This window comes from Ochotona curzoniae, unplaced genomic scaffold (genome assembly GCF_017591425.1).
Source record: "Ochotona curzoniae isolate NIBS_2020 unplaced genomic scaffold, NIBS_Ocur_1.0 contig_908, whole genome shotgun sequence".
Taxonomy (NCBI): domain Eukaryota; kingdom Metazoa; phylum Chordata; class Mammalia; order Lagomorpha; family Ochotonidae; genus Ochotona; species Ochotona curzoniae.
The window spans coordinates 7,386,200-7,412,218 of record NW_024466607.1 but is presented as its reverse complement, the minus strand read 5'-3'; the positions used below and the strand labels follow the sequence as shown (position 1 = coordinate 7,412,218).

Here is a 26,019-nt window from a genome sequence, read left to right as displayed (position 1 = left end):
TTGGATGTGGCCGGAACTGTAGAGTCACCCTGGACAGACATCTGGCCTCACAGCTCTGCTGTGGACACCGCAAGCCAGTGATGGGGTGAGGGGAGACGTGAGGGGGCTGTAGCCAACGAGGGACCTCAAATGGAGGGAGGGACAGGAAGACTGGGAGGGTAACATAAACCCTGACCAGTGCCAACCGCTGCACCCTTGGCTCTGCCTGCCCTGGGAAACTACAGTCCCAGCCCCCAAGGTCACTGAACACACTGGCATCACACTGCAATGTCGGTACCAGATACTCCACTGACCGCTTTCCTTTTTCTCTGAGGCAGAATCCGGCTGTCTGAGTTTTGGAACTTAGGACCACTGTTTCTGGACATGCGCTGCCCCCCGCTGGCCGTGAAGCACGTGCGTGCACCTGCAGCTGAGATGTGCCTCCAGAGGGGAGTGCTGACTCGCACACACAGCGAAGGCGGCCCCTGCTTCAGAGCTGGGTAAGAGTCGTTCTTCCATGCTCGCTCTCTCTCACACACACACGTCCAGCCTCACTTATAAAAATAGACTATTGTAGGACTCTTCATTTACATATCTCTAAAAATATGCTCTTCCACTCCTACCCTCTTTTCACACAGGTTTTGTCAATCCTTATAAAACTACAAGATAAAATCTTTTCAAAACAGGCTTTTTTTTAGCAGAAATTAATTTAAAAAAAAAGGTCTATCTTCAAAGCAGCAGCTAGAAACTTCATTTTTGTAATACGTCAATAATACTGCTGTATCAAACTGGATTTAAATAGGCTTGATGGTACAGTTTCTTATGGCTTAAAAAAAAAAATAACAAAACAGCCTCCTGTGTTACTCAATGGCTTCTCCGTCCTTCCAGTTCCAAGGGATACAGAGGTCTCCGTCTTGCATGACCGAGTAGAAGTGAGAGACGCACAGGTGCATCCCGTGCAGGCCAGGCAGCGACTGGCGCAGCAGCCTCCTGCAGCAGTCCACCATCTGCGCGCTCGAGATGCTGGGCTCCTTGTACACCTTCTCCAGGGCAAACTTCCTGGTCAAAGCCTCCACCAGCTCACGTTCAGCGCTCTTCAGCCTGTCACGTCAGAACACACACACGGCTGTCAGCCAGGGATACCGCTGTCATCTTAGGTCCTGGGGCTGCAGCTCCCCACACAGAGCCCTGCAGAACAGTGGCCTTCACTGGGCCGGCTGAGAGGCTCAGCAGACCTGCTGAGTCAGCCACGCAGCTTCCCAGGAGGGGTTTCCATGTGGTTCGATCTTTGTAGCAGTAATGGGCAAATGTCATCAGTACCTAATTCCACAAACTCCTGTCCTGCCTCACTAGCAGCTGGCAGCGACTGAAACAAGCAGAATTCTAGGTGCCACCTCAAGCCAAGCCCTTGGGCACTGCCAATTTTATAAAAAAAATGTTATTTAAAAAAAACGTATTTTTTTAAAGATTTATTTTTATTGGAAAGGCAGATATACAGAGAAGAGGAGAAGCAGAGGAAGATCTTCTGTCTGATGGTCCACTTCCCACACCCCCAAATAGCGTAGTGGTTAAGGTACTCGCCTTGCATGCCCGGGATCCCATATGGGTGCAGGTTCTAATCCCATCCAGCTCCCTGCTTGTGGCCTGGGAAAGCAGTAGAGAAGGGCCCAAAGTTTTGGGACCCTGCACACATGCATGGGAGACCCAGAAGAGCTCCTGACCCCTGGCTTCGGATTGGCTCAGCTCCAGCTGTTGCAGTCACTTGGGGAGTGAATCATCAGATGGACGATCTTGCTCTCTGTCTCTCCTCCTCTCTGTATATCTGACTTTCTAATAAAAATAAATAAATCTTAAAAAAAAAAGGCAGAGCTAGAGAGATGTTCCATCTGCTGGTTCAGTCCACAGTTGGCCACAATGCCCAGGGCTTGAGCAGGGAGCTGATCAGAAGAGCGGCAAGCAGAAGAGGGGATGCTGGAGTTGTGACAGCTTACTCCACTGTGCCACGACACCAACCCCCAAAATCTTTTGTATCTATCCAAACTTCACTTTTTATTTTCCTGTGAACTTTTTCAAGTGTCTTTTTTAAGAAAACTGGTAGTATAAACTGAAATGCTCTGCAACCAATCAGGAAGTAGGATACAGTGAGACTGGCCAGCAGTGTTCACCTGTTCCACAGGCAGGACAGAACGATGCAGTTCCTTCAGTGCCGCCAGTCTCCCTGGTTCTTAATCACCCTCCCTCCTCTCTCTGTTTCCTATCCCTGGCCTTGCCTTCGCTAATCTGAGAAGAGCAAGCAGGCCTGGGCAGACGTCCATCTGCTGGTTCACTCACGGTGGCTGGGACTGGGCCAGGAGCCAGGTGGGAAGCTGGAGTCAGGATCTGAGCTGAGGCTCAGGCTCAGGCAGACTTACGTGGGTTGCAGGTATCTTGACCACTAGGCCAAAGCCTGCCCTCCCTGGCCCTCCAGTGAGTGAGCTCCACGGGTGAGTGGGGAATGGCACGGAGACAGGAAACTGCTTCCCCCAGATCCCTACTGGCAGCCATCACAGATCCTCTTGTCCTGTCCGTAGCTCGGTCCCAGCCCCCCAGCCACAGCCTTCCCTTGACTCCTGTGCAACCCACCTCTGTGGCCTGGCTCCCTCTGACACTCACTGCTTTAGCAGACATGTCCCTGGGGCCAGGGGTCAGAGGTCAGGGACCAGGCCTTCCCTTTTCTACCAATGGCTCCTGTCACAGCCCTGGGCACACCTCAGTCACAGGAAATGACAGCTTCTTTTAAAATTTTTTATTGTTTTTAAAGATTTATTTATTTTTTTTAGAAAGTTAGATTTGCAGAGAGAAGCAGAAACAAACTGAAATATTTTCTTTCTGCTGGTTCACTCCCCAAGTGGCTGCAATGGCCAGAGCTGAGCCGATCTGAATCCAGGAGCCGGCTAGGAGCTTATTCCAGGTCACCTATGCAAAGTGCAGGGTCCCACGGCTTTGGGGTGTCCTCCCGTGCTTTCCCAAGCCACAGGCAAGGAGCTAGAAGGGAACTGGAGTAGCTGGGACACGTACTGGTACTCATATGAGATCCCAGTGCATGCAAGGTGAGGATTTTAGCCACTAGGCCACCATGTTGGGCCTGACAGATTATTAAAAAATGAAACAATCAGTGTGGGATGAGCAAGCCTCCTTGGGAAATTTCTTTAGAACAACAGTCCTGGTCAAGGCACAATAGCCTAGTGGCTAAATCCTCATTTTGTGTGAGCCAGGATCCCATATGGGCGCTGGTTCATGCCATGCCCATGTGGGAGACCCAGAAAGAAGCGCCTGGTTTCTGGCTCAGCTGCAGCCACTGTGGCCAATTGGGGAGTGAGCCAGCAGATGGAAGATCCTTCTGTCTGTCCGGTCTGTGAATCTGTCTTTCCAATAAAAATAAATCTTTTTTTTTTTTAAAGATTTATTTTATTTTTATTGAAAGGCAGATATACAGAGAGGAGAGACAGAGAGGAAGATCCTCTGTCTGATGATTCACTCCCCAAGTGAGCACAACGGCCAATGCTATGCCGATCCAAAGCCAGGAGCCTCTTCCCGGTCTCCCACGCGGATGCAGGGTCCCATAGCTTTGGGCCATCCTCCACTGCCTTCCTGGGCCACAGACAGGGAGCTGGATGGGAAGCAGGGCCGCTGGGACCAGAACCGGTGCCCATATGGGATCCCGGGTGTGCAAGGCGAGGACCCCAACCACTGCGCCATCGTGCCGGGCCCTAAAAATAAATCTTAAAAAAAAAAAAAAGAGAGCGAGTGAGCGACAGTGCTTTGACACTGACGTGGCCCCTTCTCTGTAGCAGGTGCACACGCAGCATCCCATGGCCCGCACGGGGCACTGCGGATGGCCGTGACTGCCTCGACGATGCAAACAGCAAAGTGCCAGAGACAGTGTCGTGCTTTAAGATTTCTTCTCCATTTAATTAAAGCCCAGATGGAAGTTTTTCTTAATCATGGGTGTAAAACATTACATGATAGATTATTATTCATCAAGTACTAACTGATTTTTGTTGTTGTTGCTACTGTTTTTCACCCAGAGGATTTCTTTCTGGTATTTCATTTTCATTCTATTCCTGGGTTTGAATTTTGTTATGAACAAATCCTACTTCTCAAATGGAGGTAGATGGCAGAGATACAATTTAGTTTGGTAAAACTTAGACTTAAAAAATAGCCACATCAAGTTTTTTTCTAGGTGGGGAATAAATAAATACAGAATATGTACAAATTAGTTTCCCAACTTTATAAAAAATAATAAAAAAAACTAAGATATTTATTTGAAAGGTAGAGAAAGAAAGAAGTAACTTCCCCCCCTTGTGCCTAGATGGCCACAACAGCCAGGGCTGTGAGCGCCATGTGGGCCCCTAATGGGGGGCAGGGACCCAACTACTTGAGCTATTACCAGATGACCCCCCACCCCTAGGGCAAGCATTAGCAGAGAGATCAAATTGGCAGCAGAAGTGAGACTTGAACTCAGAAATTCCTGTTTGGAGCTGGGTGTCCCTCCTGGTGCCTGAAGGGCTAGGCCCCCAGCCCGCCCTAACACAGAGTTCAAGTCCCATGCTTGTGAGTCCTGAAAAGCTCGGCTCAACACTGACTTCCCAGAGGGCCCGCAGTACTTACTCTTCCTTTCTTTTCATGTTCTCTCTTGCCTGCTGGGCTTTGGTGAGGATGAACCACTGGAGATTGGCTGGGTCGCAGAGTATCGGGATGTTAAAATGTCCAAGTTCATGCAGGCTTGGAGCATATCTGTCACTGAAATGAAACACACGTGAGCATTCCCCTGAGAGGCACAGCAACGTTGCCTCAGCACGACTGCTGCCCGGCCGTGAGCCTCCCGTTGCGGGTAGCAGGCTCCAGGCTCCTTCCTGCGGAGGCCGTGCGAGCCAAGCCCGCAGACGGGAGGGCCCGAGGCGGCCCGCATGGTGCCTGGCAAACAGCATGCTGGCTGTGTATTTAATGTCAGCATTTCACGGGCCGACTTGGCCCAGTGAATGGCAGTCTCTCCAGAGCGTGTGCTGAGGTTCAGCCCTTTAGCTTTCCGTGCTGGCATTTTTCCTCACACGCTGACGCAGGCCGGGACATTCCTTCCTGTGGTTTCTATGAGCCACACTGGGACGTGTGGAGTGAGCTCGCGCCCACGCACACTCCATGCCCTAGAGGAAGGCAGCCACACCGCTCACCTGCTGAGGATCATCTGCAGCCCTCGGAGGCTGCGCGGGTGGAAGGGAACTCTGCTTTTCAGTAATCTGTTATAGAACACGTCGAGAACGGAGTAGTATTCCTCCAGTGTCAGCACCGGCTGAAGCTCTTCAGTGCAGACGACTTGAATGCCACCTAAAAGGTAGCTTATTTGGTCTTCTAGAAGCATCAGCCGCCTCTGAAGGTCAAAATAGCTTGGCAGTCTTTCAAAGAGCTGTGAAGTTAAAAAGAAGGAAAGAAATACCAAGTGCGATGTTATGCGGGTAATTTGATTTTAGCATGCCAACAAATGATATTGAGAATTTTTAACAACAATAAAAAAAATCATTTTGCTAGGAAGAAAGTTCAAGTTAAAGAAAAAAGATTTAATGTAATGCTGGAAACAGTGATATCTAACATAAGCCACTGTGACTAATGAACTGGGCAGTAGAGTTACAGACGACGAATCTGTCCCTGTGTTTCAGGTGGCCCTGAATCCAGAGCACAAAATGTCTATTGGGGATGGTGGACCCAGAAAGGGTGTTCCCCTGAGGGTTCTGATGGCACTAGGTTGGACCCATCTTTACAAGGCAGACAGGGGTAGGCATATGCAGGTGGATGCAGGTGGGATGTTGGTGGGGAGATAAAAGGAGCATAGCCTGCAAGGGAGGCCAGCAGCTGGGCGTGGCTGCGTGTAGCCTGCATGCGGTGTAGGTGCAGAGAGAAGCAAGGGCGTCCATTAGGGCAGGTAGGGGCTGAGCTTTTCCATGCAATGCTGGGGTCTGCACAACCTTAAGTGGAGCAAACACTCTGCTAAAATAAAAGCAACAGTAACACGACGAGCTACATAGGTTGTTTACAATCTATTCCTAATATCTGGCCAAAAAAAAAAAGTTTTACCCCCCATTTTTTTCTTGCGAGGACTGCTTATGTATATCGGGTGACCATATTTCAACATCTTTTTATCTGGAGCTAACTGCAGATTCACACTCCTCTCTCCCAGTTTCCGCAACAGTAACATCTTGCAAAAGCTACAGTGCTGTGTCACAATCAGGAAGTTGGGGTTGGTACACTCAGGTCTCATCAGCCTGCACTCCTGGGGTGTGTATTTAACACTTTGCTACTTTATCACACATGGCGACCTGCAGGACAGGAGGTGTCCCATCACAGTTCCCTTGCTGCCTGCGCAGAGCCACGTGCAGCTCTGCTCCTGGTCCTCAACCCTCGGCAGCCTCCGTGTGTGCCCGCTTCCTACACTGTGGTGCGTTCCAGCTGTTCTGTGAATGCAGTCACACGGCGGGCGTGCTATGAGGCTGGCTCTGGTTACGCAGAGCGAAGCCTACGACATCCGTCCACGCTGTCCTCGCTGCTCGGGAGGCTGCTGCAGTGTGAATGCGCTGCTGGTGAACCAGTTCCACAGGGAAGGACATGAGGCCTGTCTTCTAGTTTTGGGCTGTTACAATACATATTTATGAACTAGATACGCATAATCCTTTAGAGAGAACCTGATTTTCATCTTCTTATTGCTGGGCCACATGGCAAGTGCATGTGGAGTTTTCTGAGACTATTGGAGTTTGGCACAAATATTGAAATCTGTATAGACAAGGGGTTTTCAAAAAATTCAAAAACATGCATATTATGAAGAAGCTTCTGCATCAAAATAGACTCGTCTTTTAACACCACTTTCCCAGAACATTCTGAAGTACTTGTATTGATGCAGTAACACTTATCAACATGATACACACTAATGTCATCTATTTCTCAATAAATTGTTAGAAACAAATAATATAACACAGCAGAATGCAGGCTGTGCTTCAGAAAAGACTGTAACATGACCAGAGGGAAACAGCCTTAAAAACCATTCTTCTTGGCCTGGACTTCTGGTGGAGTGGGTCAAGCAGCCACATGCATTCCTGGCTAGGGAACACGGGAGTGCCAGCTGTTGGACTTCCGAGCCAGGTCCCTGCACATGCGGGAAGGCAGTGGAGGATGGCCTAAGAGCCTGGGCTCCTGCTGCTCACATGGAGACTGGGTGGAGTTTTTCGACTCCAGGTGTTTTATCCTGGCTCAGCGCTAGCCCCAACCCAACCATTGTAAGTAATGGGAGAGTGAATTAGAGGTTGGAAGATTTTCTCTTCCCATCTCGCCATATCACTCTGCCTTTCCAATAAACAAAAATAAATCTTTAAATAAATCTTTAAATCTTTAAGTATTACTGGGAAGGCAAATTCACAGGGAGAAGGAGAGACAGAAAGATCTTCCATCTGCTGGTTCACTGCCCAAGTGGCTGCAACAGCCAGGGCTGAGCCGATCTGAAGCCAGGAGTGTCTTCTGGGTCTCCCACATGGTGCAGGCTCCTAAGGCTTTGGGCCATTCTCAGCTGCTTTCCCAGGCCACAAGCAGGGAGCTGGATGGGAAATGGAGCAGCCAGCATATGGATCGGGACCAATATGGGATCCTGGTGAATGAAAGGGAAGATTTAGCTACCGAATCATCACACAGGGCCTGTTAAATTAAAAAAAAAAAATCTTAAAAAATTCAATCTTTTAACTATTTTCACTTAAGCATCTTATGTGAAAACAGTGGAAGCCATAATTTAACTTTTAGTTCACTGTTCATAGCAGCACTCGGAAATGCAAGCACAGGGCAGTAAAGGAGGGAAGTCCCGCCTGCTGGCTCACCTTCGTCCAGTGGTGGTGGACATCCATGGTTCCTAGCATCACGTGGCCCACTGCGCTCATGCCGGAGCGGTCAGTGAATACGACGGTGCAGCCTGGCGACGAAACACAAGCCCTTTGGTCGTGTGCAAAGGCGCTTCACCCTCTAGCACTGTGCAGTTACACTCAGTGGATCAACTCAGGGTTAGGGCCAGTGGGAGTCTGGTGCTGTGGCATTACTTAAAGGAACACTGTTCCACCCAGCTCTTCACCTGCTTTTCCACTACAGGTTACACAGCAGCCAAGTGATACTGTCAAAGAAAAGTGCAAAACACTTACCTTTTGCTTTTTTGAGTGTTTCCAAATTCTGCTGTGCCAGGCGGCCCAGACTGTGCAGTTGGCCACAGCGGTGGGCAATGCCCCAGCTCCTCTGCCACCTGGGCCAACAGAGCACAGAGCTTGTCAGTGACCATGACTGGCACCCTGCAGGCCCACCCCACCTGCCTGGCTCTAGGCAGCCATGGTGCTCCTTTGTCAAGCTGTACACAGCCTGTGTTAACACAGTTTAGGTTCCACACCAGCCAACTTTACGAAAACAGAAACACGACCCAGTGGAAATGAACTGTTCACTAGAGGGTGAAATTATATACAGGGCAACTTCAAAATGTTTGAAGAAAAATGGAATGAAAAATTTACTTTGGTAAAACCCATGCATAGTTTTTTTTTAAACCCATGCATAATTTTCTCATGATACACATTTTTCATGCAATTTCTGAAGATGCCTTATATATTACATTTAAAAATACAAAGATTTAAAATAAGAAGAAACACACTATTATCTATTTTTTAAATTGTTGTTTCTATTTTAATAGGAGGAGGGGGAGGACTGACCCTGGCTTTTTCAGGCATTTGGAGAGTGAACCAGTGAGTAGACAAACTCTCTTCTATTTCTTCCTGTTTTTCTATCTTTTAAATACAATGGAATATATATTTTTTAACAATTGAAGATGAAATGGGAAAAACTTTGAAAACATCTTTTTCTCCTTCACAATGGATACTGAGGACACTTTGTTTCAGATTTGTTTTCCAGTTTGGCATTCTAGTTAGAAGTGTCCAGTTCTTGGGCTGGCACAATGGCTCAACTGGCTAATCCCCCACTTTGTAGTGCAGCATCCCATATGGGTGCCAGTCTGTGTCCTTGCTGCTCTATTTCCCATCTAGCTCCCTGCTTATATGGTCTTGGAAATCACCGGAGAATGGTTCAAGTGCTCGGGACCCTGAACTCACATGGGAGACCAGGAAGAAGCTCCTGGTTCCTGGTTGTGGGTCGGCTCAGCTCTGGCTACTGCAACCACTTGGGGAGTGAACCAGTGGATGGAAGATCTTTTTCTGTCTTTCTTCTCTGCAAATCTGCCTTTACAGTTAGAATAAACAAATCTTAAAAAAAAAGAGTTCACAAAAGAGCATTTGAGTCTTTTTGCCAACATGTCATCTGCCCGTGTTACATGCCAACAGTTAATCCTGGTGAAAGACTGCAAGCTGACCCTGCTGTGACGTCGCAGAGCACTGCTGTGACATCGCAGAGCACCACTGTGGAACGCACTCCCCAGTCCCGAGTGGCATCCAGAAGCCCACGTCTGAGTTCTGACTCTGCAATATCCTGGCTCCATGGCGGGGAACAGGCTGCCACTGTTACCCCTGTACTCTTGTTGCTTCCCGGCAGGGTACAGCTAATGAGCTGACATGTATGACAGAACGAGGCACCCTAACAGGTTCTCTGCACTGTGTCCTCCCAACCGTGCTTCAAAGGCCCATATCTAGATCAAAAGAAAACCATTTCTTAACAAAAAAAAAAAAAAAAAAAACTTCCATTAAACCACAACTGAGAAACTACACTACAATTTTTGGAATTTTTTAAAGACTTATTTATTTTTATTTGAAAGGCAGATTTTACAGAGTGAGGAGAGACAGAAATCTTCATCTGCTGGTTCACTCCTCAGATGGCTGCAGTGGCCAGAGCTGGGCTCGTCTGAAGCAGGAGCAGAGTTTATTCTAGGTGTTCATGCAGGTGCAGAGGCCCAAGCATGCGGGCCGTCTTCCGCTGCTCGCCCAGGTGCTCTAGCAGGGAGCCGGACTAGAAGTGGAGCAGCCGGGCTCAAACCAAAGCCCAGAGGGGATGCTAGCGTTCCAGGTGGCAGTTTAACCCACTGTGCTATAATACCAGCTCTAATTTCCAAATTGTTAAATAAGGAGTTAATAAGGTTTTTTTTTTTGTTTTTGATTTTTTACTTAGAGGAACGCTGGATTATATCCATGAAAGAGAAGAGAATATTTAGTTATCATAAGAGATAAAGAGATATCTTTTGGTCTGTAAGTTCAGCGCCCTCTGCCACAGTACCTGATATCAGAGAGTTGTAACTGGTGAGAGAGTTCCTCTTTGAGACGATCCAGTTCTTTCCTTAGAGGCAAACTTTTCTTCAGCTTTTTAACCGCGTATTTGCCATTGTTATCTAACCAGGACCTGGAAAGGAAAAATGGAGATGGACACTATGCAAAGACCAGTGACAGTGTAAACATTTCTACAGGCAGTGTGTTCAAGCATCCCTAGTGTCGTGGTTTCAATCATAAGCTGCTGGGCCCGTCTGCCCTTCTAGACAAACACCCCGCAACTGGCTGCTGGGACAACAGCCAGCCCCAGTCCAATCCCACCCTAATCCTAACCCCTAACCCCTAACCCTAGCCCTAACCTCAACTTCCTCCCCATACTGAGTAACACCACCACTGTCATTAGCTTTTCAGAGATGGGCTAATTTAAGACAACGGATAGAGCCTTCAAGCCCTTTCATGTTTGCTGCCACTCTCAGTAGGTTCATGGAGGTCAGAACCCATGATAACGATACAGCAAGTGCCAGCTGCCAAGGTATAAAAGGCGACCTTAAAAGATTCCCCTGGGGGACTGGAGACAAGGAAGGGGCAACACGGCTGGTGAAGGGACAAGAAAGATTATTTTGTGGGATTCTGGCTGGGGAGACTCCAGCCTCTCCCTTTGTTTTACTCTTGTATGTAATGTTTGCTTCCCGAGCTCCCCCACGGTCAGACCCTGTCAGGACACTCATTCCTTCCCATCCAACCACATGACCAGATCCTATGTCAACAACTGCGGAGTAACAGACTCTGCTGGAGGATGCTAACACTGCATTTCTCAAAATATTTGTTTCAATAGCCTTACTAGAGAAAATAAATACAAAATGAAGCTTTAAGGATTGCGAAGTAACAGCTCTTGGGGAAGAGCCGAGAGGCAGCCATGCGGCCCCCTAGCCTGCAGCTCTGCCCCTGGAAACCTCCTGACCTGCGCTGTGGTCACCATGACTCGAGGTGTGCTGGCCACTGTCAGGAGGCCTGGAGAACTTGGGGACCTGGCTGCAGGCCTGAAGACGTATGAGCCACTGCAGGAGCAGGCAGGATGGAACCACCAAGTGACTCTGGCTGTGGGGGGATTCTCTCTGAGTCTGAGATGGAATGGTGAGGCAGGCCTGAGGCCAAGCCGGCGAGGAAAGTCAAGCATTTTTTGAGCCTGTCCTGGTACCTGTCAAGACGAGAGCTTGAGAGGGAAGGGGTGTGGAGGGTGAAGCTGCTACTAAGGAGGCCAGCGTCCTACACTGCAGTGCTGCTTCAGGTCCCGGCGCCTCTGCTCCCAGGTCAGTCTCCTGCCCCTGGAAAGGCAGTAATGGCCCAAGTACTGGGGTTCCTGCCGCCAAGTGGGAGATCTGGCTGCCATTCCCAGCTCGTGGCTTAATCCTGGCTCAACCTAGACTCGACTTTGTATCTGGGGAGTAAACCAGCTGATGGAAGATCTCTCTCCTGTCTTTTCCAATCACTTTGTCTTTAAAGTAAATAAATATATATGTATTATATATACACACACACACACACACACATGAGAATGTAAATTTAAAGCAGCATACCTTAAAGTAAATCAAGAAATCAAGACTAAAAAAAGCCCTGCTAAACAGAAAAGTTCTTTTAAGAGATAAATGCATCCTTGCTGAAGCCAGCCGACATCTTTGAGTAAATGCTAATGCAATGAACAGAGGCATTCTAAGAACAAACTGGCTTCTACGTTCAGTGCTGAGTCATGCTTACTGCCCGCACCTGTATTAAGCTACTTCCCACTTCCAGAGTAAAGCCTGTTCTAACTGAGCCTGCAGTGGGTTACATTCACGCTCATCCCACGGGTCTTTAATTCAGGTCAATAATGAATCTAGGAGGGAGACTAACCAACAGGATGATTATTCATCAGAACTCTAGTATAGTGTAATAAAGTGCAAGAAAGTCTTATTAAAGACCTGGGAATTCACTACAAATCACTACAAATAAATAATTCACATACAAATAAATAAATCACAAATACTTAGCTGAGAGAAGGGACCTGGCTGGACAGCACTTAGCTTTGCTGAACTGGCCTCTCCTACCGTCTGTGACTTTGCCAGCGGCCAGCTCTTACTTCTGGGTCCACAGAACAAACTTTGCACCTCAGCTGCACCAGCTCCAGACCCAAACTGTGACTTCTGGACTGTTCCGCTGAGCCACAGGCTAGAGGATTCTTGGCTCTTAAAGGCTTGATTCTTAAGCCCCTAAGCTTGAACAAAGGTCTGACAACTTTCCTTTTTTCTTTTCTGCCTGGACTTTCTGTCTGTAACCTCCAGGCCATGTGCTCCCAGGCCCAGGGGCTGGAATACCATAAGTGATGCTGGGTTCCAGCAGGTGTGAGGCTCAGCACCGTGCTCAGATTATGCTCACCAGACTAGCTCAGTGCCTGCTGCAGCCTCCACACAGCTGACGCTCAGGCATCTCTGCCTCCCTAAACCACAACCTAAAGCTATCCACTTCTATTCCATTGTCATTATTGTTCACCTGTACTCTTATTTCTTACACCGGCTCATTATTTCTGGTCTCTTGAAAACGCTCCCAAACCTGTCTTCATGTTGGTGTGTTGGCTCACAGTGGACAGTTAAGTCCTGGACTCAGGGTGAGGACAGGGATGTGCATGTCAGCTGTGCACACAGAATGGCACCCCAGACGGGCTGTCACACATGCCACGACCTGTACCTCTCCACGCTGTCCGTGCTGACTGGGCCCTACCGGGCACGAGGCAAGGAATGCCTGAGTTCCAGCAACTAGAATGCAGGGGGATGACTGAGGGACAGTTGCACTAAAAAGGGGAAATCCCTAACATGTAAAAAAATTTAAACTTATTTTTTAAAGTAGCATTTTAAAACCTTAAAATAATCTCTCTTGTCTGTTTTTTGGTAGTAGAAGATGACTGAACAAGAAAAGGTGGTTGGAAGTATTCTGGCAACTTTAAATAACAGACATGAACCCATTTTTTCCCTAAAGGTCACTGGATTAGCTATGCAGATAAGAGACATGGCGGAAAGTCAGACGTTAGTTTTAAACAAGACCACACAGCCTGTTTTGTCACATACGTTAGGGTTGTTTCCACTCTCGAGGCTTGCTCGAGGTCTTGCTCAGGGTCCTTGAATCCAGTGAAGGAGTAGTAGGACTTGTCCCACTTGATGGGCCTGTCAGGTGTCCTCTTGGCTTCTTTGAGAGGCTGCGAGCGCACATGAGTGTTCAAGCTTTGGACATGTTCAACAGATAAACTGCAGGAGTTGAGAATATACAATACTGTGCTTAGCAGATCTCTGGTGTGCAAAGTAAATTTGACTGCTCGAAATCCTAGAGAATATAATTCCCCCAAACAATTAATACAGATGATCACTCACCTTACCTTAAACACATTTTTCATACATTGATTAAATCAAAATATTCAGAACATTCCATCACTGACTGAAATTCAGTGGAGAACTACTTTTCTTTTTAAAATGATACTGTGTGATTTCTACCTTCCTTAATTTCTTCCTTGTCATCAACCTGTCCCAGTCTGGCGTCAGGGCCCAAACCCGTCCCAGCTCGAGGGGATTCAGAGGATTTTCAGTCCTGCCCATAAGGGTGGTCTCGGAGAGACGGGAACAAGTGTCCAGCGAAGACAGCATTCAAGTACTCACACACAGAGAGAGAGGCGGAGGAGTGACTGTGACAGGTCAGATGTGACAGCTGCGCCACCTGACTCGGAGGTCACAGACACCCATCTTGAATTTCCTCTCATTACAGGAGATCTTCCTCACAGAGGCCCGCCAACCAGCTAGCAATCCAGGAATCACTTCAGAATGCTTAAAAATTCCTTTTGAAATTTAGTGCTTCACAATCTGATTTTGATGTTGGGTTACATTTTATCATCTCAATGAAGTCACTGATAAGAAACCCACTGGTCTGGTTTATTTTTTCCCCCTTTAAGTGGTATTAGGCAAGATCTTTTTAAAGCAATATTCTCACTAACAGTGAGAATTGACATCAAACCAAATATCTCTTTCCTCTACAGTATGGACTTTTTTTTTTCTTTTTGAAAAGTAATTCTAATTAGCTCTGAAAAGTATATAAGCATTATGTAAGTACATACTTATTGTCAAATTAGAGACATATAGTAACATATAGTATGTACATATGTATATACATTACTTGTAACATTAAGCTTTTACCAGATACAACCACTATTAACAGGTACATATGTTTTCAGACCTGCACTAAAACAGTAGCGACTAGACATAAGTGACCATTTCAAATTGAATTTATTAAAATTAAAAAGAATCTCAGCTTCAGTTCCTTGGACTTCCTGGCCACATGTCACGTGGCGCACAGCCCCCTGGGGTTAGTGCCTGCTGTGCTGGATGGGAGTGACGGAGGATATATCTTCACTGCTAAGTTGTCCTGGGCAGCACTGCTGAGGACCTATGCTATGTGCACTATATACATGCACATCCACACTGTCACACACCTGATCTGTTTCAACAGGTTGTTTTAAACTCGATTTTGTATAGATTTTGAATGAGTTATTTGGAACTCAATATTGGTGACTTTCAACATTGGACGGGTAAATTCACCTTATTGTTTTTAGCAGCTATTGTCTAGTCCATGTGACAACTATAGTATTATTTATTCAACATTTTCAATGGTGTTGGGCATATAAGCTATTTTCAGGTTTTCCTCATCCCACACAAGGGTGAGATTTTTTTTTTTTTGTCTTTGATGGTAGTATAATTTAAATCCCATTTTGTTTTCAAAAAAGACTTAAGTGATTTTTTAAAAAGATGTATTTACTGGACAGAAAATAAGAGCAAGAGGGAGGCAGAAAGGAAGGGAAGGGGAAAGAAAGAAATCTTCTATTGGTCCACTTTCCAAGTGGCCACCAAAACCAGGACTGGGCCAAGCTAAATTCTGGAGCCAGAAATTCCATCTGTGTGTAACATGCATGACAGGGCCGCAAGAACCTGGGCCATCTGTGTGTGTAACATGCATGACAGGGCCCCAAGAACCTGGGCCATCTGTGTATGTAACATGCATGACAGGGCCGCAAGAACCTGGGCCATTTTCTATTGTCTTCCTGGAAAGGACTCAACCCAGCACACCAGTGTGGATGCTGACATTGTAAACAATGGTTTAAATCTGCTGTGTGACAACACTGCCCCCGCTTAGTTTATTGAAACCATTAATGTAATATGAATGTGGCTCTACACTGAAGGATGTCCTCATTCTTAAACTAATATATATATATAAAATATATAATTACATAATATGATTATATAATAATATAATAATTATATATATATACACACACACATATAATTTTTTTTTTAAAGATGAGAGAGAGAGCTCCCATCTGTGATTCACTTCAAATGCCTGCAATGGCCACTGCTGGGTACAGGCTGAGCCTAGAAGTAGGAATTCAGGTCTCCCACAGAGGTGGCAAAGAACTCAGTTCCCTGAGCCATCATTCCTGCCTCCCAGGGACTGCCCCAGCAGGGAGCTGCAGTCAGGAGCTGGAACCAGGCGCTGAACTCAGGTGCTCAGCTGTGCGCTGCAGGGGTCTGAGCTACCGGGATATATACGTGCTGCCTGCACGTAATCTTAAGAGACCTTCGGAAAGGAGGAATTCTGTGGAATACCAGAGATAACTTTTAACTGCATTCTAGAAAGTTTAACAGAATTTACACCCGCACCAACAACAAATAAAAATACACTCTCACTACATGTATTATCAATTCAAAAAAATCAACTCGTGAAAAAAAGTACCTGATTATTCCAGTTTGCGTTGTAATACTGAGGCTAACACACTTGGTAGCTACTTATTTTCTGGCTTCTGCTCTTTGCCCTTATTCATTTTCATCTAACAGAGATTATACTTTCTTTTTCGTTTTTAAGAACTTATCATATGTTAACATTATCTTCATGTCATACATGTTGCATGTTTCCTGTTATTTGTAATTTCATTTAAAAATTTATTTTTAAAATTTTTATTTGGATGGTAACGTTACAGAGAGAAAGAGAGAGATCTTCTATGTGCTGGCTCACTGCTCAAATGGCTGCAATGGTCACAGCTGGCTGGGTCCAAAGCCAGTAGTCTGGAACTTCTCCCAGGTCTTCCACGTGAGTACAGAGGGCCAAGAACATGGGCTGTCCTCTGCTGCCTCCCGAAGCATGTTAGCAGGGATCTGGACTGGAAGCGGGGCAATTGGATTTCAACCAGTGTCCATATAGGATGCTGGTGCTGAAGACAGAGGCTTACTCTACTATACCATGATGCTGGTGTTGGTCCTTCTAATTTCATTTTTTTCTGTGACCTGTTTTTACTTTGTAAGTGATTTAAAAACTAATTACCAACTAAAATGAGAAGATATTTGTCTTTATTTAGCCAGAGCTTGCTATAGCTATTTCTTTTACTATTAATTCACAAAGAATGCTTAGTAAATCCTTGTTTTAAAATATATTCTAAAAATAAGGCTTATTTTCTATGGATCACCCAAAAGATGTGGAGCTAACAGCTTATGCCTTGAATATAAATAGTCCAAAGATGTTGCTCATCATATTCTGGTAATAAAAAGTCCGGGGAAGGCACGTGATGGTGGTTGGGCTGTGGCTTGGGATGTCTGCTTCCTTGGGGAGAGGGCCTGGGTTTGAGCCCTGGGACCACTCTCCATCCTTGGGGAGAGGGACCACTCTCCATCCTCAGAGAGGGGGCTGGGTCTGACCCCCGGGGACCACTCTCCATCCTGGCTCCCTGCTAATGCACACCTGGGGAGAGTCCTGGTGCTTACCCCAAAGGGAGACCTGGGTTGAACTCTCGGCTCTTCAGCCTGGCCCGACTGTCGCAGGCATTTGAAGAGCAGTTTGTGGGAAATCTCTCTCTCTTTAGATTTCTTTAGCTTTTAAAAAAAATCAATATTTGAAATAATCACGAGCAACTATTTTACTGCCTTCCTGATTATCAGTGAAAGGCTGAGCATTAATGTTGAAGACAAAAACTACAAAACATTTTATAAGTAATACAATGTTAAAGAAACAAAAACATCAATTTCTTTTGGTCGTGTACCAATCAAACCTGGAAACTTAGATCCTAATGGCTAAGAACAAGTCCTTAACTCCTAACCCTGCCGCTGTGTGCAGGAGCCTGCATCTCCAGGAGCCTGGGCTTAAGCCAGCAAATAACGTGTCTCAGCGACTCCTGAGGCTCTAGTGGCTCACACCATTAATGGTTATTTACCCTGGTGATCCACGGGGCGACAGATCCCTTACATTTATATAAGAACACTTCAGTTTTTCAAAGAAAAAAGTTTAAACACAGAGCCTGCAATAGCATCTAACTTTGGCCAAACTATCAACTAACTGATGTACTTTTTCTTTGCCCAAAGCTTCAACCCAAAGATACTCAAGCAGTGTCCAAATTAATAAGTACATTTAACACAAAACTTTCAAGGGACACACAGGGAGTAGAACCACATACCAGAAGTACTAAGGGGCTCCTGGCCCTCGGAGAGATTCTGGTCTGTTTCTCTTATATAAAACGTAAGCTGGGTGGGTTTCAAGGACTTGAAGCCTGGTTTCTGGAGGTTTTCCAAGTAGGCACTTAATCTCTTAAGAGAATTTTCATTGACTTCCTGGAATAAAAAAGAAGAGAATTTACACACAGAAAAGAGGAAAGTTATTAGAAGACCTTTTTAACACATTACTGAGAATATTAAGTAATTTAGTATTATGAAGTGCTGGCATTCTCTTTGGTAAAAGAGAAAACTAGATCCATATCTTACAATGTGTCACAGGATGAGATCCCTGGTGATGATGTGTGGGTTCCCATCACCTCAGTGCTGGAAGGAACCACCACTAGGTACCCTTATAATCCAATGATGGAGAAAGCATAAGTGATGAAATATCCCAGGGTAACACATGACTGATGAACTCAATTTCATAGCTAGGCTTATTACAGCCAATGGCATCCCATCTTTACAGATAGGATACAGTGGCTGCTCCAGTCAGGGGTAGGCACAGCCAAAGTCAGAAGCCAAGAGCTCTTATCTGATCGTGCTGTATGGGCAGCAGAGGCCCAAGGACTTGGGCCGTAATCATATGCAGCCTCCCAGCTACGTCAGCAGGAAGCTGGACTGAAAGAGGAGGCAGTAGGGACAGATGTGAGGCAGACAGCACTCTGATATGGGATATGGGTGTGTGTGGAGCAGCTAAGCTGCTGCAGCGCGGTCTCCAGCTCTCCAGGGGGAGTTCAGGAACAGCTCTACAGAAAGGACTAAATAATTGTTTCTCCATCTCTTCTCAAGTACGCAGTATCATTTGAAATGAGAAATGCTCGTTTATTTTTGCTGGCTGAATTTATTATAATGTAATATTCTTGGCCATGAGAGAGACCTGTTACCAAGTGAGGGCCATTTTCACCTAGTAAGACTATTTCTTTGTAATTATTTTGTGATATATGTTTGTGTTTTGTTCAGAAGGACACATAGGCAAGACAACCCAGGGACTAATAAACACCATTACTTACAGGAAGTGAACAGGAACAGGGCAAAGGAGCAGGGAGCTGGCAGAAACTTCTCAGTAAACTTTGCATTGAGTTTTTAAACTTACCAAATGTTCTGCAAATTTTAAAATTAATACTAAATTTAAGAAAATTAAAAAAACCCCGAAACTGTATACTGTTCTGAGATCCTGGACAGTGAGCCTGATTCTGCGTCCAGAACAGGACTTTTAAGTGGGACGACAAGAAGTCACAGAACCTGCATTTTAGTGAGGGAAGCAAAGAAACAATCAATCTAATCATTGAAGTTGGTACAGGGACAGGGAAATGAGATCCACAGAGAGAAGACAGAAAGAAAAATCTTCCATCTGCTGATTCACTCTCTAGGTGGCCACAACTAGAACTGAGCTAGTCCAAAGCCAGGAGCCAGGAGCTTCTTCCAGGTCTCCCATGCAGGCGCAGGATCCCACGGCTTTAGGCCGTCCTCTACTGCTTCCCTAGGTAACAAGCAGGGAGCTGGATGGCAAGTAGAGCAGCTGGGACACTAACTGGCATCTATATAGGGCAGTCTGGGAGAGCCCCACTGCACATGCCACTTCCATGACAAAGTCCATGTGTCGGCTATCAGGTGGGTGCAAAGGCTGGCACACAGGAGGTACCCAGTGTGCCAGGTTGAAAGAGCAAACAAATATGTGGGTTTCCCAGACCAATGAAATTCTAGGCGCTCTGTTGAGCCACATTCAGGTTTAAGGATTTGCTAGAAAGATCCATAGAATTTGGAAAATTGTTACACTCATGGTGTGGCTTAGAATAGCAGAAGGTTGCAGGCTGAACTCAGCAAGGGGAAAAGGTCCCCAGAGACCCCAGGGTAAACCAGGTGCCACTTCCCAGTGGAGACCTGTGTCCCCGGCAAGGAGGTGGGACAGGATGTGAGAAGTGTGGTGTAAGCAGGAAAGCTCACCCAAACCTGCACGTGCGGGTTGCAGCTGGGAGTCACTCTGCCTGTGCACTGACCACAGACAGTGTCCTGTCCGAGGTCAAACCGATACAGCCCCAGTGAACAAAAATGAGTGTCTGTCCCAAGTCACATGCCCGGCACACACCATCAGGCCCTCAGGAGCATTCTCATCGGGCAGTATGTCCCAAGGGCCGAGAACTTACCTCCTAGAAGCCTGTCACAGGCCAGTACTGAAGTCAGGCTGTGGGAACACACAGGACAAGCTTGCTCCTTCCTAGTGCAAGGAACTTTCTTTTTTCTTTTTAAAGATTTTTTAAAAATATATTCTTATTAAAAAGGCAGATTTACAGAGAGAAGAAGAGACAGAGAAAACGATCTTCCATTTGTTGGTTCATTCCCCAAATGGCCACAAGGGCCGCAGCTGAGCTGATAGGAGGCCAAGAGCCTCTTCGAGGTCTCCCCTGGTCCCACGGCCTTGGGCCATCCTCTATTGCTTTCCGAGCCCATTAACAGGGATTGGACTGGAAGTGGAGCAGCTGGGACATGAACTGGTGCCCAGATGGGATGCAGTCACTTGCAAGTAGAGACTAGTAGAGGACTTGGGTTGAGTCACTGCACCAACCCAAGAACTTTCAATTTAAAGATAGTTTGTGCTGCAATGTGCTACGCCACTGCTTGGGACACACGCATCCCACATCAGAGGGCCCTGCATCAAGCTGCACCTCTGCCTCCGTTCCAGCTTCCTGCATTGAATGCACCTGGAGGGCGGCAGGCGATGGGCCAGTTCTCGGGTCCCTGTTACCCACGTGGGACACCAGGATGGAGTTCTTGGCTCTCAGCTTTGGCCTGGCACAGTCCCTGCTGTTGAGATGAACCAATGGAAAGCAGGTCTTTCTGTTACTCTTTAAATAAATAAATAAAAATTAGCAGAGGAAGAAAAAGAGGTAACTGTTGCTTGGACTGATTTTTCCAATCATGTGAATATAAAAGCTTTAAATTCTCAATACATTTCCAAGAAATGCATTGTTTATTTAATTTAGTGATTACTTAGGAAGGTTCTGACTTTGAATAGCCAACGTGTATAAAGCAAAATAATCATCAGAATATTTCCCCAGGGCAAAGAAGCAAAACTATTTTTTTGTTGTTGTTGCAAATGGAAATAAAATAACTGTTACAATTTTCTTTTCCCCTTTTTAAAAGATTCACTTATTTTTATTGGAAAGGCAGATTTACAGAGAGAGGGAGAGACAGAAATATTTGCCACCTGCTGGTTCACTCCAGTGGCCGCAATGGCTGGAGCTGAGCTGAGCTGAAGCCAGGAGTAGGAATCCTCTTCCAGGTCTCCCATGCGGGTACAAGGTCCCAAGGCTTTGGGCTGTCCTCGACTGCTTTCCCAGGCCACAAGCAGGGAGCCAGAAAGGAAGTGGAGCATCCGGACACAAACCGGTGCTCTTATGGGGTCCTGGCACATGCAAAGTGAGGACTTTAGCCATTAGGCTATTGCATTAGGCCCCAGTGTCCTAATTTTCAAGAGTTTCTTTTCACATTAAATTATGTGTCATTGCTGATGAAGATAAAGGGGCCAATGAAATAACCCCATAGTATATACTGCTCTATCAACCATCCTAAGTTCAAATGATCACAGCTTTCACAAAAAGCAATACATTGTCAATGTTCAGTATTTCTTTTTTTTTTTTTTTGCTAACTGTATTAATTTGAAGATCTACTCATTTTTATGGAAGTATTTTTTAATATTTCACACTAGTTAAAAGCATTGTTTATATCACTGTGACAGAATATTGCAGTTTTACAACTGTACTATACCGTCTCAAAGGTTAAAGAAACAAGCGGCAACGCGGGCTAAAAGTCGGAAAATGAGCTGGTGTTTACCCTTTCCCTGGGGTGTCGCCCGAAGAAGTCCGGGTGCACGGCGAAGTAGAACGGCCTGAGGGCGTTGAGGGCTTCTGCCCCGGACAGCGCTCTGGAGCACAGGAAGGAGTGCGGACACATTCTTCGGAGACACAACCTTTTGGAGAGACGCGGTGTGATTACTGGCCGGGGCACACGCACGCGCTGACACAGCCTTGTCCTGTGTATGACAGCGACGCGGGGACAGGCGGGGCAAGTACCACGGAAACAAGGCAGACACTGGGTGGTTTTGTGACACACAACATTTTCAACAGGCAGAACATGCTACATGGTTTCTAAAATGGGGACTTGGGCTGCTGCTCCTCTATGAGAAACGGGAAACAACAAAATTGAACCTCAAAGATCTTTGGAATATTAACTGTTCTCACTGAAAACGATGGCAATTTTCTTTATATTAAGGAAAAAAAAAACAGTGTCTCACAGCATCTTTTAATTTGTAGTGGAAAATACTGAGAATTATATTTAAAAGGAGATGAGATGTCTTCCAGTTCATTTCCTCATGCAAGCATGCTAACATTGTGCTTGTTGGGATAACCTGACACGTGCGTTAATTCTGGCATGACCCGCTCTGAATGTTTAAGCAGCACTGTTTCCAAGCTTGAACGGAGTCATCTTGACTTCTGGCTGTTTTAATAGTTGATCATTTCTACTGGACACATAAGGAATCTCCAAACACGGCATTTTTATTCTCCTACATCAGGTGTGGGAGACTTTGGCCAAGTCTTCACATTTTTAAAATGGTGCAGACCATAATAATCACTTCTGGAGATCTACTGCCAAGGCTTTTCTGGCCACTCGCCTGTGTTTGATGCGCGCTGCTGCGGGCAGAGTGTTCGCAGGAGCTGAAGGGCAGAGGAAGCGGCTGATGCAGCATGTCAGTCCACATTCAGAGCTCGCCCAGCTGAATGGCAGCGCTGGCTCTGCCAAGCCCCGTCTGAATTTCCGATATGTCTCCAGGCGTGACACGTAAGCGAGCTCTGTTCCTGGCCACCTGTATTTCACACATCTGGAAAAGTTGCAGGGGCCAATATTTTCCTTCTAAACTCAGCCTGGTCACAGGGCACAGCCTGCTCACAGGCTCAGTCAGTTGGTTCAGGGTCACCTTCTTACTTGGGTCACTGTGTAGCCACTTTTCCTGGTGCTGCTAAGTTCAAAACGCAAGTTGGCTCCCCTGCTCTATCTGTTTTCTTGCAACTTCTCCCTCTCCAGGGCCTGGGAGAAATCTGTCCTTCTTCCATGTTCTCTGTTGGCATCCATTAGCATGGCAAACCTGCACCGCACAGCCCCTCCCTGCTTGGCTCTCCTGTCTGTCCCTTGCCATTCCACATGCGCTTTATATCTGAGGACCAACTTGACCGCCAATCACACGTTATAAAAATCATTTTGTTCTACATGATTGCTGAGCCCTAACACTCCCTCCCTGCCTCTCTCTTCCAAGATCCAAACTGCATTTACTCACTGAACAACTGTACCCCGTGATGTGCCAAGGGCACGCACCCTCTTCCCTAAGAACCTTCCTTCAGGCGTTCTCATTACAAAGAATCTTCCTAACTGTGTGTGCCCTACACGTCTGGGACATCATATCATAAACAGAACTGTGCTGAGGGGTAACTTGGAACGTGATCTTTTTTTTCTCTGAAGTCTTCCACATGGAACTCTGGGAAAAATCAGGCTGCTTTTCCCAGCTGCTCAGAATGGACTCTGGGAGAACCAGCTGGCTGTTCATGCACATTTCCTTATTTCTTTCCTTCCTTGTTTGTTCTTGTTCCCCATCATACTTTAGGACCATGAATCTCACCTCTTCAAAGGTCTCAGGTGGTGAAACATTTCTGAATATGTATGTAGGCCAACTTCTGGGCACCCATTAATTGCTGAAAAGTTAAGCAGATACCACAAGTGAACAAGCTGATTCTGAAACTGCAAACACATTATCATTTATAGTATCACCTCCCAAAATGGAATGCCTGGGAATTAATCTCATAAAATATGTATAAAAACATATAGGAAAAACCATGAAACTCTAATGAAATAGTCAAAGGTCAGAATAAAAGAAGAGGTATTCTATGTTTATGACTAAGAATACCCAATACTGTCAAGATGTCAGTCCTGGGCTGGTTGTGTGGCACAGCAGGTAAAGCTGCCATTTGTGGCACCAGCCTTCTATATGGGCATGGATTTTACTCCAGGCTGTTTCACTTCCAACCCAACTTCTTGCTGGGAGCTGCGGAGGATGGACCAAGTACTTGGGTCCCACACCTACATGGAGATATGAAGACACAGATCTTGGCTTCCGACCTGCCCAACTGTGGCCATGTGGCCATTTGAGGAATGAAGATGTGGATGGGAGAGCTCTTGCTCTCCCTCCCTCTCTCCCTCTGCACATCTGTCTTTCAAAATAAATCTTCAAACAAACAAATAAGCAACAACAAAGATGTCAGTTCTTCCCAATTTGGTTTTCTTCCCAATTAAAATCCCAGCAAATTATTTTGTGGACAGTAACAAACAAGTTTTAAAGTTCACATACAGAGACAAAAGAACAAGATCAACCGATTCAATCATGAACACAAGGTTGGAACACTGAGCCTACCCAACTTCCAGATTTGCCTAAAGTCATCCTAAACCTACCATAGTCCAGACAGTAAGATATTGGCAATAATACAGAACTAACAATCCAGAAAGAGGCCCGCACACATGTAGTTAATAGATTTCTGAACAAAGGCAATATAATAGAGCAAAGACAAGCATTCACTCAATGACATTGACCCACTGGTCATCCACATGCAAAATAAATTAAACACATCCCTTGCACCCTTCACGAAAACCAACTGAAAATGGGGTACAGACTTAAATAGCAAACTCATAAAAGATAACAAAGGAGAAAATCTAGAGTCTTTGGGCATGCTTTAAAAATCAAGGGCATCATCCATGAAATAATAAGTAACTGATGTTTTCAATATGAGATGGCTACATCTGAGCCAAAGGAATATGATGAAGCATTACTGTCATTAACAACAGAAATGCTATTTTAAACAAAAACCAAGGCTTAGAGTTTTAAAAACTGCATTTTCAAACAAACAACAGTGGATACTTGAATTTATTTTCTGGTTGACTGGGATGGCAAGAGCTTCCTGGTTTCTGCACGTGCTTACAGGTATTTATTTAAATCTGAGTCTGAGTCCTGTCTGCTCCACCTGTGGTCCTGCTCCTTGCTGAAGGCCTGGGAAAAGCAGATGATTTACTGTTTGGGTCACAGCCACTGACACAAGAGACCCATATGAAGCTTTTGACTGCTGCCGTCCGCCTGGCCTCCCCCACCCCCCGGCCGTTGCAGCCATCCGAGGAGGGAACCACTGGATGGAGGGTCTGTCTTGCTTTCTGATTTTCTTTTTTTTAAGACATTAATTTTTTTTGGAAAGGCATACTTACATAGAGAAACAGATACAGAGTGAAAGATCTTCCATCTGCTGGTTCACTCCCCAAGTGGCTGCAACAACCAGGGCTGAGCCAATCTGAAGCCAGGAGCCAGGAGCCTCTTTCAGGTCTCCCATGTGGATGTAGGGTCCCAAGGCTTTGAGTTGTCTTCTATGGCTTTCCCAGGCCACAAGCAGGGAGCTGGAAGGGAAGTGGAGCAGCTGGGAATATCAACCCGTGCCTGTATGGGATTCTCAGTGCAAGCAAGGTGAGGACTTTAGCCACTAGGGTACCAGGCCGGGCCTCTCTTTCTGATTTGCAAATAAATAAGTAAATACATTGAAAAACAAACAAATAAATAAATTAGTATTTGGAAATGTGAGAATAAATTTTCCTACACATGATCCTCAAATGCAACTCTGAACATTGAATCATGGCTTCTAGATTTGGCTACTTATGAAAGAAGCAGGTTTATTTAACTTAGAATAATTCTGGAGGTTCTAGTCTCTCAGGCTGGCCTAAGAGGTGGGCAGATGGTAGTGGAGGAGTGTGTGGGTCACAGAGCGGGTCAGGAAGTTAGCACCTTCACTTAGGACTTTGGGTTCTAAAGTCTTGTCTGAGTTTGGGAGCCAAGTCATGTTCTAATCACAACATTCCACACATAGCACCCCACACCCCATTTCCCCACAACAAGCACAAACAGGCTGAAATCGCCGGCTGTGTGAGTAGACTGCTTTGCATTTCAGTAGAGTAAGAGAATCTGACATCCAGGTCTGTGCTGTCTAAAAAGGCAGCTACGTGCCAGCTGCACGGGGTTGCTGTGGGGAAATGTAGCTAGTTCAGACTCAACTGTGCCAAGGATTTGCTGGAGTTTAGTGATTTAACACCACGTAAAGATGTCAAGCACACGCGCCTCTGTATCTGTGAGTGCTACCTTCGACCAGCCGGGGACTGAAAAT

General features: G+C 46.0%; 1 protein-coding gene across 1 annotated transcript; it reads right to left on the bottom strand.

Annotated features, from left to right (window-relative positions):
- Positions 1–35: 35 nt before the first annotated feature.
- Positions 36–23,514, bottom strand: TCAIM (T cell activation inhibitor, mitochondrial). Its single transcript, XM_040995273.1, has 10 exons — positions 23,448–23,514; positions 21,611–21,746; positions 17,743–17,896; positions 13,331–13,583; positions 10,243–10,365; positions 8,184–8,281; positions 7,869–7,960; positions 5,190–5,422; positions 4,630–4,761; positions 36–1,080 (listed from the first exon to the last, which is right to left on the bottom strand). Exons 1-10 carry the CDS (start codon positions 23,474–23,476, stop codon positions 840–842), a joined length of 1,491 nt encoding a protein of 496 aa, XP_040851207.1. The 5' UTR covers positions 23,477–23,514; the 3' UTR covers positions 36–839.
- Between the last annotated feature and the right edge of the window lie 2,505 nt (positions 23,515–26,019).

Excerpts from the sequence above, each read along its gene's own strand:
- TCAIM (XM_040995273.1), bottom strand. The coding sequence starts at position 23,476 with ATGTTTCACCACCTGAGACCTTTGAAGAG. Across the intron at positions 10,366-13,330 it reads AGAGTGGAAACAACCCTAAC|GTCCTGGTTAGATAACAATG; the intron begins GTATGTGACAAA and ends TTTCCTTTCCAG. Across the intron at positions 8,282-10,242 it reads TTACAACTCTCTGATATCAG|GTGGCAGAGGAGCTGGGGCA; the intron begins GTACTGTGGCAG and ends CTGTTGGCCCAG.